At 39.3% G+C, this 20,203-nt stretch overlaps 2 protein-coding genes across 2 annotated transcripts in view; one reads left to right on the forward strand and one right to left on the reverse strand.

Moving 5' to 3' along the window:
• bin1a (bridging integrator 1a) overlaps nucleotides 1–2,739 on the reverse strand; it is a 29,263-nt gene extending 26,524 nt beyond the window's left edge. The window contains exons 1-2 of the mRNA XM_087179944.1: nucleotides 2,520–2,739; nucleotides 1,217–1,270 (exon numbers count right to left, since the gene is read on the reverse strand). The gene's annotated coding sequence lies outside the window, so the exon portion shown is untranslated. The remainder of the gene's footprint in view (nucleotides 1–1,216; nucleotides 1,271–2,519) is intronic.
• tmem198aa (transmembrane protein 198aa) overlaps nucleotides 1–20,203 on the forward strand; it is a 35,450-nt gene that overhangs the window by 9,188 nt on the left and 6,059 nt on the right. The window contains exons 2-5 of the mRNA XM_023428628.2: nucleotides 10,169–10,408; nucleotides 14,015–14,253; nucleotides 14,667–14,879; nucleotides 16,369–16,492. Coding sequence (XP_023284396.1) covers nucleotides 10,270–10,408; nucleotides 14,015–14,253; nucleotides 14,667–14,879; nucleotides 16,369–16,492 — 715 coding nt within the window. The 5' untranslated portion in view covers nucleotides 10,169–10,269. The remainder of the gene's footprint in view (nucleotides 1–10,168; nucleotides 10,409–14,014; nucleotides 14,254–14,666; nucleotides 14,880–16,368; nucleotides 16,493–20,203) is intronic.

Below are 20,203 nucleotides of genomic sequence, written 5' to 3' on the forward strand. Positions count from 1 at the left end.
CACACTGCCCAGAGTTTTCTTCTGGAGACTATTTCTTAAGTAGAAAGTGGCTCCAGTGAGGTCTGTTTATTACTGGGAGTGATCAAACCAATGTTTCTGGAAAGACATGCTGTTTTTGAAAATTCACAGAGTTGAGGCAGAAAACTCAGAGACCAATATCAAGCCCTGGACAATGAAACAAAAACCATCTGCATATCTAGATGCCACTGGAACTTTGTTATATATATATATTATATATATTTATTGAAGATGACACTGTTCCTTGAACACTGAAAATGCAGGAAACCGACCTGAAGTTGCCAGAAAGAAAAGTCTGTGCTTTCTTTTGATTTGTGTAAAGTCAGACCCACTATATCTGACTTAAACTTTGTTGTTCCCTGTAGATGCACTTTTGAAAAGAGGATGAGGTTCACCGCCGTATTGTCCTAGCCTGGAGATTCTAATTATGATAAAAAATTTTGTGTGTGTGTGTGTGTGCGAGTCTTCCTGTTTTTCTCTCTGTGAATGCATCTAACATCTTGCTCTCTCTCTTTTTTCTTTCTGTCTCCCCCTTTCTCTGTCTGTCCAAACCCTCCAATCCCCACCCTGGAGAGCAGTGTGTCCTCGTTCTGGTGATGCTCTGTCGCCACCACTCAGTGTGGGGTCTCTGAAATATTCATGCTGACACACATATACACACACCTAAAGACACACAGAGACACAAACACTTTCAAACCCTTCTTCTTTTTTTCCCTTTCAGATTGCCCACACCAATAGAATATTAGAAAATATAATTTATCTCGCTGCAGGATAGGAGAGAAAACACCGTACACACTCACACACACTCATGTCACTGGGTGTCACTGTAAAGGCAGAGACAGCCTCACTATTCCTGTGAATTTCCACCGAATGCAATTTGATATTTACTATATTTTTCAGTTGGTATTTGAAATAATCATGTTGATCTAAAGTGCAAATACAAAATCAAGCATTTATAAATGGCAGTCTTTCAGGCAGAGCAACATTTTTCATGTCAACAATTTTTTCCTAATTGTAAGGACAGTGTCTTCTGTAGCAAATATATATTGTTTATACATCAGAGATCTAAAGATCATGGATCTGTAAAAGTCAGCTTGCTCATAGAGGTGAAGGTGAAGTCACACTGCGCTGTGAATGGCAAGTACAGTTTTGAGGGCACAGAGACAAGCTGGCATACGGCAGAACAAATCATAAAAACCTTATTACAGTGCCAGCAGTCCTCAGATTTGATCCGTCACCTCAGACTCCCTACCTATTCGAAGGAGAGAGGAACAGAAGTGAAACTCCAACAGAGAGCACATCAACACACTGAATGGTTATTACGCTGCCAGCGGTTTTGATATGTAACCTAACATTATTGGCCTGTTCGGCTGACAGAGACATGCAAACAAGGATTGGGCTGAGCAAATCATCACGTGAACCATGATCTCTGTCAGAAGTACTGCGGTGTGATTCAGTGCTCTGCTACTTGTCAGCAAGGGAGCAAAAGCGTGTCTGTGAAACACCATTTAGATGTTGTTTTCATTGTAGAGTTTACATACTAAAGCTCTCAAGTGGAACTAACTGAAAATGAAATCTTTCAGATCACTCAGTACCTGGGGAAAAAATATGATTATTTTGATGTTCCTGCATTATCTTACTTAAACTCAGACAAAAACAATTGAATTGGATAGACGTGTCATCACATGCCAACTTTAATGCACGTCTTATGAAAGTGCAAGCACTTTGTACTGTAATAATTAGATCCACAGTTCTGTTTCTATGGTTACATAGTGCCGCAGTGAAGCAAATAATGTTTTTGCAAGGAACACTGACCTTTAGGTGCGCTATTGCTGTTTGTCACACAGAGAAATCAACAATAACACAGGGCTGTTCTCCTGCATTAATGTTAATTTATGGTGTGATGTCTTCCACCATGTGTTTTTGAGGCTGAGTACATACTGTATAAACTCATGGTGACGTTGGCTGCTTCTGAATGAGTGGTCAGCATCAATCACACATGCAAAACTCAGCACACATCACATGTGAGATTAAGTCTCACTTTAAGAAGAAGCTGTAGATTTTTTCAAAAATGAAGTGAGTGCATATTATTGCTGTTATTATTTTTTCCTTATAGTTTTAAAATTTTTACAAACCTAAACCCCACTGTAGGTTACTATAAACATGTGGTTTTTATTGGTAGAAACCCCCATCACCGGTCTCTCAGGATACATGTAACAATTTTCTTTATCTCACCATCACACACCGCTTGAAAACACGTTAGCCACTCTGTGTGGCTGTATTCACCTGAATGCTAACATCCTCACAATGACAATGCTAACATGTTGATGTTTATCCTGATATTCTGATAATATTTGCCATGTTCATCATCGTTTATCATCATCAGTGTAGGTTAACATACAAACATTTGCTAACAGCCAATAAATACAGAGTAGCCTACTGCTGAGGCCGATGGGAATATTATTAGCATTAGTATCTGACAAATTAATAAAAACTCTGACCTGATGATGGTGCTAGATGAAAAGTCGGTAAATCACTTCTGGGGACCGTGAATGTCTGTACAAAGCTTCTTGGCAATCCAGTCAACAGTTGTTGTATTTAAAGCGTCATAACTTTGCGACCGTTTGAGATAGAGACATGCCGTTTTTTCACGTTAAACTAGAGAATTGGCGCTTTCAAACAAGCCCCTTTCGTGTGAGTCACTTACTTCGGCCGATAAACTAACGTTAAAAGTTATAAATGATTTGGAGTCATCTTATCCTTTGCCTGGAGCATTGCTGCTTTCTCTCTCTGTGTTTATGGACCGATTCGGATCCGCATTCTTTGCTAGCGACATCTACAGTCGCTTGGACATTCCTATTGGCTCTAATGGGCGCCCTCACAGCCAATCAGAGTGTTTGCTTCAGAGGCTTGGCTTGGCCGCCAGTTGCTTGTATACTCAAACTAAATGGGAGTACTACTGTTTTCTTCTGAGCTCAAAGTGAGGAGAAGTTGGTCTAAGTTTATTGTAGTGACTGAAAACAGACAGAAGGATGTGACCAGTAAGATATATTGTCAGAGCAGATTTTTCAAGGGGCAGAAAAGAAACATCCATGAATACTGCTCAAAAGAATGGACATAACTCATGAACAGATAAAGACAGAAACTTTAAAACCCCAAAAAAGTTGTGCAACTTTCTGTGTTTAAGTTTTCTTTCGTTATTATGATTAGCAGTGCTTTTATCCATAAAATAAGGAAAAATTCAAGGTCCATTTTTTTGTTTTTTTCTTATTTTATGGACTACTATCCCCTATTATGCTATACAAGTTTTTATTGCAACAAATATTAGCTAAGGTTGTGCTGATTCTGAATCTGTGTTGCACTTGGTGAAACTTTAAAAATGACAATTTTATAAGGCAAAACGGTATGAGAAAAAGGAAAAGTCTTAATGTAGGCCTCGGACTCATGCCACTAGCATAGCTGAAAATCTTCAAGGATGGAACTATTTAATGCTATAATACACTCTTCTTATTGTAGATCTAACATTTGCTTCAGCTGCCTAATATGTTGGTGAATTATAAAGAGGAACTAGCTGAATAGGGTCAGAGGTCAGGACCATCTGCTGCCAGAGACCTCAAAGAAACCACCACGGATTGGCTCTTATTATGCACATTCCCATGGAGACGAGCCCCCTGTTCCATTTGCAGGGTCCTTGTACCGCTGCTGGTTGTTATAGCAACAGACAGAACGTGACATTGTTGCATAATTTGCTGTTTTTTCCTCTTTCTTGTTCTGACCTTGTGGGCTATTTTCTAATCATGTCATCTCTCTTTGGTTGTAGTTAGCAGAGATAGTGTCAGGTCACCACAGAATGTGAATTGAAAAAATCTTCACTCGTTCAAATCAACATGCAGCTTGAAAAATCATGCGATGTGAAGTGAGGATGACTGCAGTTCATAGCTCCCATGAAAATGAACATTGGTGCTTGTGACATCAGCATTTCACATGGTACTCAAGCAGTGGCATAGTTTACAATGTTTGTTGTGACTTTCTCAATTAATTACTTTTTTTCTTTCTTTTTAAGTGGAAAACCCCCAAACTTTAATATTTCATGTCTGTAACACAACTGCTGCGTTTTATTGAATTACTTGTTTCCCTCACTGGAACCACACTAATTCTGCAACATTGTCTCCCTGAAGTCAACAATTAAAAGTGTTGCATCTAGCTTGCTTGTTGTAGCATTGTGTAGCTAAGCAACCTACAACTTTGTCCAAAAATGTATGGCATTTTACTTTTCAAAGAGCTTAATTTCTGTTTCCGCCTATAATATTGGATGCAAGGGAAATACAAAAGTAGAAGAAGAAATAAAACAACAGAAATCACAGTAAAATTATCATCCTCCACCTACATTTTTCCACACCTGGTAAAGACTGTACTTCCTGACCCACTGATTTTTAGTCATTCACTGTGGAGTTAACAGTCCGTCATGACTCACAGTGTCTCTACTGAATATGTAATTTAATGAAATAAAAGAAAGAAAATAAGAGAAAAAAAGTTAGCCATAGAGACTAAATGGTTTGCACACATTTTCCCCTTGTCATTTTTCTTTTTTGGCAGTGAAGTAGTGTCCCTTGTCATACATTCTCAGTTGGATCTTCCTCCTGAGTCAGGGTGCCTGTGGTGTAACTAAGCTGCAGTCTTGACAATCTGTTTCACCACTGGAGTCTGTCTTTCCAAGACAGGCAATTATGAACTGGAAATCCTCCAATTGCCTTTCAGGTTTTTGACCCATTCTGGGCGGTATGCAAACTTGTGTACAGTTTTTGGTTGAAATTGCAAATCTGGATGGGGATGCATATCCAGAATTTGTTAACTTATATAGGGCATTTTAATTTGAATTTTTTTTTTATTTCCTGTGAACAACTACACTTAAAAGTTCTATATGTAACATCCAGAAAACCTTATCACCAGTGTCATTAATTACACTGGTGGCCATTAAGTGAACTGCAATCAGCAACCTGTTGCTCAGTCTTTCCACAGCGCTAAAACATAGTGTGGAGACAGGTCAAGCTATGTTAGACTATAGTGTCACTAACTATGTTTTTTTGAAGTATGATTTATAAAGCTTAAAAGTGTTATCAGCTGATGATGACCCTACTTTTCCCCCGACGTCGGTCATATTCGAGTTGTGCTGGTAGTCGGTCATTTGTTGACCTCATGATACTCCATTTCTAAGCTAACGTCAACTAATGTTGCACATTGTTGGTGCTGTAGGGGAGCAGAAGAGAAACACTGAAGCAAGGGAGCAAGCATAAATGTCACATCCTTTGGATTTTCCCTGAAATTCCTGATCCAAGTTCTTTGCATATCCATATCCACAGTTATTGGAAACCCAGAAAGTTTGAGAAGGTCTCATTTTTTATATTACCTTATGTTACACATTACCTTTAAAAAGGGTTGATTCATTTAAATTGCTTCATTTTGAATAACAAATTTAGGTGATTGCAAAGCCTTGGTAGAGGTTCTCTCTTAATGTTTTCAAGTTTCTAATATATGCTGTACAGATAATGCATTTTATTGCAGTTTTCTGTTTTTGAAGACGCTTACAGAAGTTGTTTCCAGAACCTTTACCCTAAACTTTACTCACCATAGCCATTTAGTTAAAGTTTCCAAATTACCATATTACCATAGAATGAAAATCAGTTGTCATGGTGTCACAGGTCTGCAGAAGGATGGCAGCAGGGCGGTGTGATGTGTACGGAAATCACTCAATGAACCAGACAGCTGAAATTCTCCTGTCAATAACTGTCTGCACTGCTGAAGTTTTATGTATCCGTCTGTAAGGATTTAACTTCACAGATCAATATAGCATTACACATTTTCCTTGTTCCTCATTGTTATTATTGTATTTGACATGGCTGTGTAGTACAGGTTATGAATGTTAATATGGCTGTCAGTGAAGGCAACACTTAAACACTTTATTATATATGTATCTATATATGTATTAATGCTAATAAGCTTCCATTTAGCTCTTGGTGATGTACTTCAGACTTCTCCCACAGGGAGCGTCATTTACGCCATATCATTAAAATGTTTAATACTAGCTTATAGTTCATCTTCATCTATGTTAATGCTTTTAATTCCTTATTAGTGCAGCGAAGCCCAGAGGCACAGACTCAGGTGGGTGTTGCTGACACTGGAGCGCATCTGATGAAAGGTGCTGTGAGACGGGTAGTTCCTAAAACACAGGAGCTGACATTTAGATGTCATAATGACAGTCAGGAAGTTTGAGCAATTATTTATTGAGACATGTGGATGATTAGATACTAGCAGCCATTCACTGAATGTCAATTGTTAATTCTGCCATTAGGATTTTTTCATTATACTGTAGACCTTCACTTGACTCATCGCTTTCCACACCTCCATCTACAAGGGAATGTGTAAGACCTTGAGTAATGTTGTGTGTCCAGCTGATGACAGTGTCCCTAGTGTGAGTGCAATCTTTTTTCTTTTTTTTTTTAACAGTGTGGATGGCATACTTGTAGCATCAATAAAGCAACAGGTCAAATTGAAATCTGCTCATCACCGAGTTGTTCTTACTACAGCTAGGCACAATATGATAGTCATGGTTGCTCTTGTGTGTGTCTGTGTGTCTGTGTGTCTGTGTACATGAATGCAACAGTGCATCATCACCCTCTAGGTCAATATGGAATAACAAGGGCTTACCTCCTGCATACTTTGAACACGTGTGTGTGTGCATGTGCATGTGCAAGAGTAAGTCTAGGATAGGCAGACTGGGACACACAGAGAGTATTTGAGTTTGTCATTTGTACTTTGACATGACAAGTGCATTCACCTGAAGGTGAAAACCAGACTAAGGTAAAGAATCCAGAGTAACAGAACCTAATATACACAATCTCTAACCCACAGTGACTGCAAAAAACAGTATGAGTTTTGAGTGCAGTAGTAGGCTACTACTACTACTGGGTACTACTGTACCTAAGTTAATGTACCGTACACTACAATCATCTAAGTCCCAAATGTCAGTTCCTTAAACCTAGAGATGCTGCAGTGGAGAGGTTGGAGAGTTAGTAATGCACGTTTGTACAGTTACTAGAAGTGTAAATGAAAAACAAAAATGCTATAATTGTTACATTAGTAAATCCTCGCTTTTATTTTCCAAAGTTATGATCCGGAAAGAACAAACTCTCTTCCCGAAATCTGGATTTTTAGTACACAGACTATTTTTTACTACACAGACACGTAGATGCAGATATGTAAAAAGATGCAAACAGGTCCAGATAGATTAAACCTGGAGTCACAAATGTCTATGAAAGTGATGGAAATGGGAAGATGTGTAAAGATTAGGAATAGCTGGAAAAAGTGTGTGTGTGCACACACTCACACCTATGCATTAATGAAAGTGCCTTGGGAAGAGATGTCATGATGGAGACAGAGAACAACCTTGAAGACTGCATCAAAGATGTAGTACAGTACTTGTTTCGTGAAATAATGATAATGCAGGGTAAAATACTGACATTTACTTCCATCTAAATGTAGCCATCAAGGAGTGAGTCTATAGGCTTAGTAGATTTTAATTTGTACCCCGGCTGGAAATTAAACCATTGGGATTTACTGCCTGAATGAGTGTGTGGCAGGCAGCGTGTGGGTGTGTGGCTAACAGCATGAGTCTATGCGCCTTCAATCACACGCATTACACAGTGTATTGCTTAAAAATGTGCTTGTTGAATTTAGTTTAATGCTATTTTTTCTTACCACATCTATAAATTCTGTGTGTTATCTAGTGTTATGCCAGGGTAGAGTGTGACAGAGTGTTTGACTGAATTTGCCCTCAGCTATCACTAATATCAATATGTGAAACACAGCTGACTTTGATCTCTTTTATTAGCTGATGGTAGAAATACCACAAAAAAAGGACCAAAGTTGAAGCTCCAGGCACATTTTAATCCAACATAGTTCCCAGAAATTCCTTTAAGAAAAAGCAAAGGGTTGGATTTTTCAAGCAGTGTGTCTGCAGCTGATTCTCCTGACTGATCTCTCTTGGGGACCAAAAGGACACAAGGAGCTCAGTTAGGAATAAAGTTATTAATACTGGGCTCAGTGCATTATGTATATCTATTCTAAGGTATATGTTACACACTGGGAATATGAAATTAATTGTGAAATCAGTAATTGCTCATAAGTGACAAACAGTGTAATAGCAAAAGCTCCATTGGACCTGTGGCAACATTTACAAATTAAAGTCATATAGTAAGTGGAGTCTAATTATATCACACTTAATTACTGGTGCAATATAATTATGTTTTTACATGAGTGTTGTATGTTTAAGTCAATAAAAGGATCAATACTTTACTTAACTTAAGTTTGTTCTTCCCTTCATGTGATTTGTTTTTGGTGCAGCTACTCTTAAGGAAAATGTTGTTATTCATCTTTTGCCCGGTTTCAAGTGCATATTGCCCTCATAGACCTACAATATTTCTGAAGAGTTTTTGTTCCTGACTTCCTTTAATACTAGAATCCAAAATAGAGGGTTCCGTTGTTTGTGCTTTTACCTTGTTTGACACTTAAGCACACATCCCACTAGTATCTCCTATACACTGTAATTGATATGTTGACATTTGGTCTTGGAACACTCCTTTGTCGCAGCCATAGACCCGCTCTCAGTGCATCTTTAAATCCTTGCTACTCTTGCAGCTTGTGTTGTAAGACCTCAGCTATCATATTTTAGTTTTTTGCTTGATAACATCTCAATTAATCTGATTGTTGCATGAGAAATGGATAATACTCTGTTGTTTCATATTTGTCCTGCATGTTTCAGACAATGGTGAAACATTATACATGGTCAATACCACAGCACTACTTTGTACAATACAAATTTATGACATCTTTCAGCTTGGCACCTCAACAGCAAGGTTTTGGCTGATATATTATTTATAGCTGGTGATCAGATAAGTGGCAAATCACGACTAAGTAGAGAATTGTTAAAGAGTTTTTTTTCCCTCTTAAAAAAAAGTTTTGTGGCACGTATACAAAGCTCACTAACAGTCTAGTTCTTGTGTCACAAATTTCCCACACCATGCTAATTCATGCAAATGCATTCTGTTGATCTTTCCATGGCAACTATTATGTGTGCACTGCAGATCTTCTGCTAGTGGTCTAATACTTGCCAACTGTTGGCATCAATCTGTTGCTACCTCTCTACTATATCCAAGTGAATGATAGTGGCTGAATTGCAATTTTTATTTACAATGTAGTCATTTCATCTGCTGTGGTAGTTGTTAATAGTAAGAGCGGCTGTGCTGTGCTGAGTTGTTTCTTTTTATGCTATTTTATGGAGCCATTATGTTTTGGGGTTGTCTGTCCATCTGTTCCATTCTTGTCAGTGTGATAGCTCAGTGAGGGAATTTCTTCAAATGTGGCAAAAACATTCACTTGGATTCAGGGGTGAACTTATTAGATTTTGGTTTCGATTGGTTAGTTGGTTTGCAGCTGTATTCTGATTGGTCGATTTGTAGCCATTTGCTAATTGGTAAATTTGTTGCCATTTTCTGATTGGTTGGTTTGTATCTGTTTTCTGATTGTTTTTTTCTTTTGGTTTGTAGCTCTATTCTGATTGGTTGATTTGTGGCTGCATTATAATCGGTTGATTTGTAGCTATATTCTGATTGATCAATTTGTAGCTATTCAGATTGGTTAATTTGTAGCCATATTCTGATCTATAGATTGATCCCTGCAGAGTCATCTTCTTCTTGTTGTCACCAAGCTGCACTAGGCACAAACTTTCACATGGACTCAAGTGAACTGATTGGATTTTGGTGGTCAAAGATCAAGGTCACGGTGACATCACAAAACCACAACTCAGGAATTTACATAGCCATCATGACAAAATTTCACACAAATAGTTCATATTTTATACATGATTCTGGATAAACAGGAATGTTACCTGAAAGTAGTCTGTGAGGTATACAACTGCGAAGCAATAATTCTAGTTTCAAAATTATAGAGCATGCTTGCTGCTCTGTACTCACTGCTGAGTACTTCAAATGAGCAATCAATAATCACTCTCTCTTCTCTCTTTTTTCTTTCTCTCATTCTTATCTCACTCCTTCCCCCTCTCTCCATCACTTTCTTTCTGTGCCTCCCGTTGCAGGTAGACACGTGCCCGTGGGTGAGGCCCACTGATCCAGACATCCTTACAAGCCCCTTTATCCCTCACCCCTGCCCCCCTCCCTTCCCTTCACTTCAGGCATCATGACTTCTACCAGTCAACTATTGGGTTTGGCGGAGGTCGGGCTCAGGTGTGACCAGGAGATTGAGAGGAAATACGAGATCGTGCCCTCAGTGGTCTGCTCCATGTGCTGCCTCTTTGGAATCATCTACTGCTTCTTTGGTGAGTGATGGTGAAGTCAGAGCTGTGCTCATAAGGTCTGAGCTGGTACTAAAATATATCTAAAAATTTCTCATGCATTAAATGGGATCACTGAAAAATGTGATTTCATAAAAAGCTTGAAATTGCTTTTAGGGGGTTCTCGTAAAATTCAAGAGTCTAGTGTCAAGGGCACATGTTTTTGTGGCTGTCATTTCCTGCTGAAAAGAATTAATAACCCTAAAGAGTACTGGACTCATAGATGTGTCTTTTCATCTGAGTTTTTGCTGACACATACTGTATGCATGCATCCATTCATATGTTAAGACACAAACCCCTTATTTGAGCCTTCGTTTCATGCTCAGAGAGTGAGTACATCTGACTATACACAGTATTAAGGGCTAATTCTAATGAGTTTGGATGTAAAGTCATTACAGCAAAGACCAATCAATAAATAATTAGGAAGAGAAAATCTGCTGTAATGGCTACAGGCTGTCCACATTAGGGTTGTTTGTGTTGCTCAAAAAAATGATGGGTAGAAAATTGTATCTCCACTTGAATAGTGAGCAGGAAAATTGCATAAAAGTGCTCAAATAATGACACTGCGTTCAGAATGTCTCATGCATTTTTGTCCAATGGTACAATTAATTTTTGTGTAGCGCCTTAGGTCGGCTTATGGGAACGTATAATTATTTACTTGCAGCAGTTTTCTGGTTAAAGAAGCAAGATTTTCTTCTTGCTGCCTTTACACCAGTTAATGATGGTTTAGTAAGCAGCTGTTGGAATGCAGACACACAAGGTCAGATGCATGCTGATCGTTTTTTTTTGTTGTTGTTGTTATTTTGCCTTTACTAGACAGTAGACAGAATAAAAAGAGACTGAAAGACACTTTTCTAATTGAACTGTGATTATCACAGTGACAGTCTGCAGCATGAACTACTTGACCAACAGGACATGCTACAAATACTATTGGAAAGTTCATTTCCAAACAAGAACACAACATACACATTAGAGCCATGCACGCATCATCCCACAGAAGCAGGTAGAAATGTGTGCAGTTAAGCATTAACCTCAAATAATACACAAACAATCGGATTTCTTGTCCACTGCTAATGTTTATAGTATTGTATGTGAATTATACAGTAATACAGCTTATAAAATCACAGCGTGCACAATTTAGGTCCCTTCCCTCCTTTACCTTTCCTGCCAGTAAGACAACCCCCCAAACCCTGTCAAATACAGAAAAACATAAATGTATAATTTAATTTAATTTAAAAAATAAAATAGAAAGTTGCATAAAACTATATATTAGATATTCAAAAGACACCAACAGGTATGCTGTATTTTGGAAGAATATTGATTTGTTGAAGCTGTGAGCAGGCTTGTTGCATACAAATAGACAGAAGAAGTCACTGAGGCGCACAGACAGCATTAACATTCACTTTATATGTCCTAGTAAAGTATTGGCACCCGTCCCTGCATTACAAACAGTATACAACAAGACTGTAGTGGCGTGTAGCCCTGAAATAAAATAGCTGGGTGGATTAAAAATATAGAGAACGTTGCTACTCGTAGATCCTTAACACTAGTAGGGCAGAAAATGTCAAGTTTGCCCTCAGGGTGGTTTCAGACAAAAGACCATGATGTATCCCACTTTGAATATACAGCTGTATTTCAAGCATTATTCTAGCATTAGCACACTACCATTAAAGTCCTTGGTTTAAGCAACCTAAATGCTATCATTTTAGCATGTTAGCATGTTAATGTTTTCTGTATGAGCTCAATTAATGACAGATCTGAAGGTAGTCTAGTTGACAAAAATCTGAATCACACACATCAAAAACGCTTGTTCATACATGCTGCCAAAAAAAAGAATAAATAACAACAAAAATCAAATACAGAATGGTATTATTATACTTCAAATACTTGAGCTCCATGTCCTTCAATATCTGGTGTCTCTTTGCCTCTTTGTTTGATAGCAAACTGTATTCACAGAAAAAGATAAAGACGTGCATTTGCGATCTCAGTACTAGATCTTTCTCTGTAACCAAAAAAAAAAAAAATCACTGTTCTGCAAATGAGACGCAATGCATATTGTTAATGTTTTTCAGAAACCCCACAGTCATATTTGAATGACATGAGGGAAAAAGACATTTCTGCTGGTTATCAGCAGGAAAATTGATTCTCCCTGCTGATAGATGCCTCTTGAGAGATGCCCCTGAAGAATGTGATTTAGTTCCAAGGTTTTGGAAATAAAAGGTTAGCTGTCACTTATTGATCCAGAAATACAAAATTGCAGTAGAAATGATGAGTGATGTTATAGAAACAAGACAGATGAGGCAAGGGGAAAGAAAGAAGAAGGGAGGGTGAGAGAAGAGCTGAACAAAGCCAGAGTGAACAGATGGGACAGAGGATTTGATGCCTGGGGGGGAAAGTAAGGGAAGCAATAAGGAACAAAAGAGGGGAGTGGGAGGGATAAGCAGAGGAGTGGAGCAGTGCAACAACGGGTGAATGAAAGGACTGAGGCAGGGAAAAGTGGACAGTGAAAGTGAACCAGAAGCATAGAAGCAGGCGAGGAGAGATGTGATATTTCAAAATTGATTGACGGGAAGTATCTGCTATGGAAGAACAATGTTGGGAATTTGTGATGGCTACTGAGCAAACAAATGTTCAGGTGGCTGTAGAGTATATGCTTTGGAAATGCTCTAGTTACTCCATGTCAGACTTGTATTCATTCAGGCATTCTGCTGCAGAAGAAGAGCAAATATCTGTGAAGAATACACTGGCTTTCACTACACTTTTATTTTTTTGTAAAGGCACGGTGGCTGAACAATATCAAGGAAAACACAGACGATTGAGTGGAAAGGAATAGAAAAATAAACTAGAAGTGTATCAAATGAATGAGCTATGGTCACGAGGGAGGAGCATGGATGGCAGGTCAGATGAGAGGAGGAGTATTGTTCGGCTCAGCTGTGCAATGCCTGAGTACACAAAGATAACAATCTGATGTTGGTTCCCTCTGAGACGCAGTCCAGTCTGAGAAAGAAAGAAGGAGCAACAGAGAAAAAATAAAGGGAGACGCACACATTAAATAAACACAGGACCAAGGGACAAAGAGATTTTAACTGTTGATAATTTGAGCTTTTAATGCTTTGGAGTCGGTTTTCAGTTTTCAGCAAATTAAAATGGAAATAAATTGGTAAGTGAGAGGAAAAGAGATAAAGCCAAGACAGACAGGAGTGACTATAGGGAAAAGAAAAAAAGAAACTAATAGGAGCACAGCTGTTCTTTTAAGCATGTCTGTTGACTAATGAATGTGGATAACCTTTTGCAATATGATGATTATCATATTTTAAAGCAGTTTCATATAGGTTTACAGAGCGCGTTTAGCTGCTCCCATCATCCTCTAATGAGGAAATGCCTCTGTGTGTGTGCACATGCTGCTCCCTTACACACCACAGGAAGGTGGCTCTTATTGTTTTGGTGTTCATTATGCATCCTCCCTGTACGATTTTATCTTTTAAATATGGAGAAAACATTGCGATGATGAACTGAAAATAAATACTGTCGTGCCACTGTTTGCATGCTTGTGAAAGCCTCACAGTGGTCTGTTCGCCATCTCTCCTCCAGGCTATCGATGCTTCAAGGCCGTATTGTTCCTCACAGGCCTCATGTTTGGCTCTGTGGTCATCTTCATGCTGTGCTACAAGGAGAGGGTGATGGACACTCAGCTCAGCGTAGAAGCCTCAGTCGGCATCGGCCTGGGCATCGGGACCCTGTGTGGCCTGGTGACCATGCTGGTTCGAAGTGTGGGACTGTTTATGGTGGGCCTGCTGCTTGGCCTGCTGGTTGGAGTGGCTTCACTGGTGGTAAGAGACACATTTGGTTGTGCACTTCCTAGATTTGTCATCATTTGCATACATTATCCCCAAAAAAATGTTTGCAATGTGCTCCTTATGATGATGATTGTACTATTATCACAGGAAAGCCTTCTTGGGCCAGAAAGCAATGCATGTGGGGTTGTGATTGTCTATGGATTAGTCTTGGTTGTAGATGGATACCGTTTCTGTCAGTAGAATCTCACTTCTAAATCTGCTCAGTAGGGATATGTAATATAGATAAAGGATTTTACTTTTTAGCCACTTTTACACAGCTTTGACTTATCTCATACACATTTCTTTTGCAACATAAATATTAATGTGACAACACCCCAACTGCTGATTAAAACAACCCCCCTCCCCTTCTCTCTCGCTCTCTCTCTCTCTCTCTCTCTCTCTCTAAGGTCATGGAGGAGTTCTACCACCCCAAAACAGTGTGGGTTCCTCTGGGTATCCTCCTGGGTTCTGGGACGTTATTTGCTGTCCTCACTCTTCAGTGGCAGTGCTGCTTCGTCACCTTCTCCACGGCCACCTTCGGCTCTGCCATCATCACTGTCACCGTGGATTACTTTATAGAGCTGTTCGCCTTGGTGCACTATATCTATGAGAGACTCAGGGTAGGCTCAACTGTTTCTGTCTTGACCTGTCTGTTTCTGAGTAAACTGTTAGTGACAGAGGGAGATGGTGAAATGCCATTAATTATGTCTGAGGGCAGTCGTGTATAAGCTTGCATGTGTGTATATCAAACAGCATTGCTGCATCCCTGGATTTCGCTTAGGAAGCTGTTTGCCTTGGTCACAGATGTTGATGTGTGTGTGTTTTTGTGAGAGCGAGCGAATGAGAGACAGACAGACTGTCAGACAGACTGACCGATAAAACCTCTTGATATTGACCACTTTATAGAGCAGATAGCAGCAGCGATTTTTAGACGTTTCACCTTGGTGCACTGTCTGCAAAACTTTGCCCGGAGCTTGGGGTACACCTGCAGGTTGGAAATTAAGAGGAAGGAGTGGGTCAATAGTTTATCCGAGAACGGGGAGCTCTGTGTATTTCAAATGTGAGCGGATGAGGCTAAGGTAGGCTGAGTAAAGGGTGGGTTATAGGGATAAAATCTTCTGTTATGGTACTTTAAATTTATGCTGTTGTTGTGATGTATTGGAATACAGTCAGTTTTCTGTCTTTTTTTCAAACTCTCTGTGTTTTATTTGTGGATTTGGAGCCCGAAATCGAATGTAATTCTTAAGTATGATCAAGTTTTAAACGTACCAGAAATGCATTACGATTAAACCCACACATTTATGCACGTAGACACTGGGCAGCCTTCTGGAGCAGTTGTCGTTTAACATTTAATTTGGTTTGAGTATTTCCAAATGAAACGCTCCAGATCCAGAATAGAAAGTATTGCTTTTGAGGTGCTTTCATCTTCAGAAATGTTATTTTGCATGCAAACAATTAGATTTAATCTTATTATTGTTTTTGGTGTTTGTTCTTTCATAACAAGAAGGCTAATCAAGACAACTTTAAAAACAAATTGAGAAACGTTATTCATGTTTTTTTTCTTAATTTATTTACAGTGACTATTTACATTAATAAACATTTCTGTAAATGTAAATATACCCAAAGGCTAATTTTAATTTGAAGTTATATGAACCTAATATACATAAAATTATGGATAAAAACAATGAAAAGAAGAGAAAGTTAATTAATTAGTGAAATTATTACAAGAATGCCAAGCATAACAATTAATTATGTTCAGAGTTTAAAAATCTGGGGGATAGCAACATCAACAGCATTAATAAGTGCTGCTTCATGCATACGGCATAGTTTGAAACAGGGCATAAGGCAACATACACAACTACATATGTCATTTAAAAGATCAAAGAACAGCAGACAGCTCAGGGGTAGAATGAAACAACCACAATGAAGAACAAACAGAATGATATTAGTCATACAATACAAGCTTAAACATGTCTACAGGGTGACAGGAAATGACAAAACTGTTTAAATTTAGTTTGTAAATGTTCATTGAATTTATAGTTTTTCTTAGTTTTAGATTTTCAGGATTGAATGATTTATCTAAAATTGCAAATTCTGTCATCTTTGCAGGTGGCGCCAAAGAAGCCAGTGTGCTGGTTTACTTGGGTCATCTTGGGGGTGTGGCCTGTCCTGGCCTTGCTTGGAGTACTAATCCAATGGAAAGTCACTGCAGAGGGATTTTCTCACACAGAGGGTGAGTGATGCTGCCGTACACACACACACACACACACACACACACACGCACACACACACAACCAGACTCACTTTACTTGGCTCAAAAGCTAAGTTAGGATACACATATCAATGTGGTAGGAGCACCATACTTTAGAACATTATTTCAGAACCTTTTTTGCTCGTGACCCTAGAAAAAGAGCCATGTCAGTTTGCGACCCTTATCACCACTTGCACAGGTTTACTGGTTGTAATATGTTCAACCACACCATGATTTTTTTATTTTTTTATTATTTAGGTCTGTTTTTGAGAATCGAAGTTGTAGAATCATCCAGTAGTTTACAAGAATAAGGCAAAGATTTGTCTGTTCAAGTCACTAAGTCAGGATAAGACATTTTTAAAGGTAGAAATTTTCAGTTGTTTTTATGGTATACTAAACTAAAACATGATTTTTTTTACCAAACCCCCCCCCAAAAAAACAAAAAAAAACAAAAAAAAACAAACAAATGAACAACACATGGCTACAACCAGAAAAGAACATGTTATGAGAATAGTTCCCCTTACAGTGCACTACACAGCAACACAGTAGCATTTATATGCACTGGAAACAAGGTTGAAGACTCAGATCTAGACCCTTGCTGGCAAAACAGGTTGAATGAAGGAACCTTACTATGTCTTGTCAAAAACAGGCTTATTCAGCAGTCTGAAGTCAGTACAAACAAGCAGACAAATCTAACAGGGTGCAGAGGCAGTAAGAGTCAGGCAGCATGTTGCAGACACAGGCAGATTTACAGAAACAGCAGCAGGATACAGGCAGTAAATACAGGTTCAGATATAGATGCAGGCAAGAGGAGTTGGACAGGACTGGCATATGACAACAGTGACAGCTCGGCAGGAAACGACAACTTAAGGGGTTACCGGGAGCCAATGAGGGGATGAGGGAGTGCAGTTGGGTGTGGAGGTCAGGTGTGAAGCAGGAATGACAAGTTTTAAAGAAATTCCATTCAAAATCCAGGGGCCTCGGGAAAGTGACAATCATGTCTGAGGCTAACAGAAGGAAGAGCGAGAGACAGAAGACGTCCACACGACATTTCAGAACAGCAGCCGAGACTTTGATCTCTTCCTTGGTGCTGAATTTTAATCAAAAACATCATAAAAGCTAATGAATTTCTGAAAATGTGCAGATACACATCTCATGAATAAAGAGTAAACCTAATTTACCTAAATGTAACTTCACTCTGTAAGTCTACTGCTGAATAAAGCTACAGTCTGCAACCAGCCTGGAACTTTTTGAATCCATGAAGGATTTGCTCAGAAACGACTGATTCAAGAAAAGCCGTTCTCACCTCACCGTGTCCATTCTAGCTTGGCGGTAATGTAGGCCATAGCCACAAGCTTCTGAAAAGAGGAACACTGGTGCAGACTTCTTGAAGAGGTGTTGACCATAACCCAAACTGTGGCTATGATTTTTTCAGTATTTACCACCAATGACAGTGCTGCTGCTATTCTCATGCAGGAGAAACTGAGATGTTTAATTAAGGATGACTAATTCAGCTTAATGTAACAAATGTGGCACTTTAACACAACATTATAATTTCTGATTGTGAATTTGATTTAAAGTTTAATCTTGAATACTGCGTCGAGTCCACAGAATGTTGATGAGACTTGTTTCAGTATTGATCGCAGTACAAGGCCACTACAAGCTGATCTGACAGATCCATCCTGCATTAATGAAATGGACAGTGTCATTGCTTTAGAAATCGTAACCATTATGAGGCCAGGGAAGAGTGTGTGTGTGTGACTGTGTGTGAGAGTATGTGCGAGGGAGAGTTTAAATACACCAACATTAGCGTTGTCAACAGAATGTGTTATTGACAGAAACAGCGTCTGTTCTGAAAACCACCACAGCACAGATGGCGAGATCGCACACACACAATACAGACACAGTAATATACTGGGACACAGTCTCTCACTCACTCACTCATACACTAACTATAGTGTACATTTGTATACACCCCCCCCCCCCCCCCCCCCCACACACACACACACACACACACACACACGCAGACACACAGACACACACACACACAAGCTCTTACATTTAGGCTTTGCTGGCCTGTGATGTGCAGATTTATACAGCATCTTAGAAGAAGTCACACATGGCCTCAAATAATGAGATTAAACACCAGGCTGCCATGGCTTCCAGTCAGAGGGTGTGGGCAAAGATATAGAGGAAGCTTTTTAGTGCTATTTTGAAAAATGTACAATTCAGTGTGGGTGAAAGAGCACTAGAAAGAGATAGAGACTCCATGTCTCTAGTGTGGGTAGACTAAAAACTGTCCACAAGACATATTGCTACATAGCCAGCATTAGCATTAACAGCTGTTTACTTACCAGTCTAGACTTTGTGAGTTCAGCATCAAACTTCATTTCTTTCCTCGCCAAGAGCTGTCTCCAGCGGTGGAAAGCAACGCCAATGTTGTCTCTATCACGTCTTACTTCAACTGAAGTTAGCACGCTAACCACTGAAGACTTGGCTGCACAGTGGGCATATTATAACCTCGCTTGTCTTGTAAATGCAATGATGACCGAAACTCTGGTCAAGCAACAATCACAACCACCCACTCCACAAACCACATTTGGTGACAGAAAAGACCTAAAAATAGAAATCCAATACTAATAAACCTTAGTACAAGTACAAAACAACCATTATACCTTATCTACATGGTTAAACTAGATCGTTGTGTACTGATCTCTTTCCAGCCATGCCCCCCAATGTAAATCCCTCATTACACCTGTTATCTCATAATGAATGAACACTTTATCAGAAATTAATAGCGAGCGTGTTTACAGCAATATGGCAAGTAAAGACCCCCACACAGAAGAATAAAAAGAAAGAAAAGGTCAATAATAATATTTAAGTAATAAAGAATGATAATGAAAAAATAACAAGAAGAAACAAATGAGAGCAAAACATTGTTGTTGCATTTCTGTATGTACTGCATGTGTTTTGTGCACATTGCATGCTTGTTGCCGTAGATACGGCCTGTGGCTTGTGACTGGGAATATAAGAAGAAATGAGGGATGCTGGTCAGTGATAAGAGGAAAGTCATTATTTGTATTACTTATAAACCCCTTTAAATGAACCTGTACAGTATGTCAAGTGAACTCCAGTCAGGTTGTTTGTAGTCTTTAACTGCTGAAAGCACCTTTTTTATGTGGACAAACGCTGTATTGACAAAGAAAGTAGGATGGGGAATGATGTGGAGGAGTAAAGAGGGAGCAGGTGTACTGGGGGAAGGGCAGGGAGAGGGGCAGGGAGAGGGTGACAAACTGGGGCACAATGGGTAAGCAGAGCACCCAAGTAGAGCAGTGAGGAAAATCATCTGTCTGTCAGCTCAATGAAGAGCATGCAGGGTACAGGGCAAATGAATTAGCTCACACACATTTTGCTTTTCTCTCTCTCTCTCTCTCTCTCTGGCAATGTAAAACACACATAGAAACATATTTGTACTTGTGAGGACCCACATTCATATTCCATAGCCCCTAACCCTAACCCCAGCCTTAACCCTAACTTGAATCTAAACTCTCAGACAGCCTTTTACAGAAGTGGAGACTCACCAAAATGTCCTCACTCCCAAGGTCGAACACTCAAATTTGTCCTCACAAAGACAGGTGATCTAGAGCACACACAGAGACACACACACACACATACACACACACGCCCCCCCCC

Source organism: Seriola lalandi, unplaced genomic scaffold, assembly GCF_002814215.2.
Source record: "Seriola lalandi dorsalis isolate HSWRI2012SDOR001 ecotype SW California unplaced genomic scaffold, Sedor1 jcf7180002054881, whole genome shotgun sequence".
Lineage (NCBI taxonomy): Eukaryota > Metazoa > Chordata > Actinopteri > Carangiformes > Carangidae > Seriola > Seriola lalandi.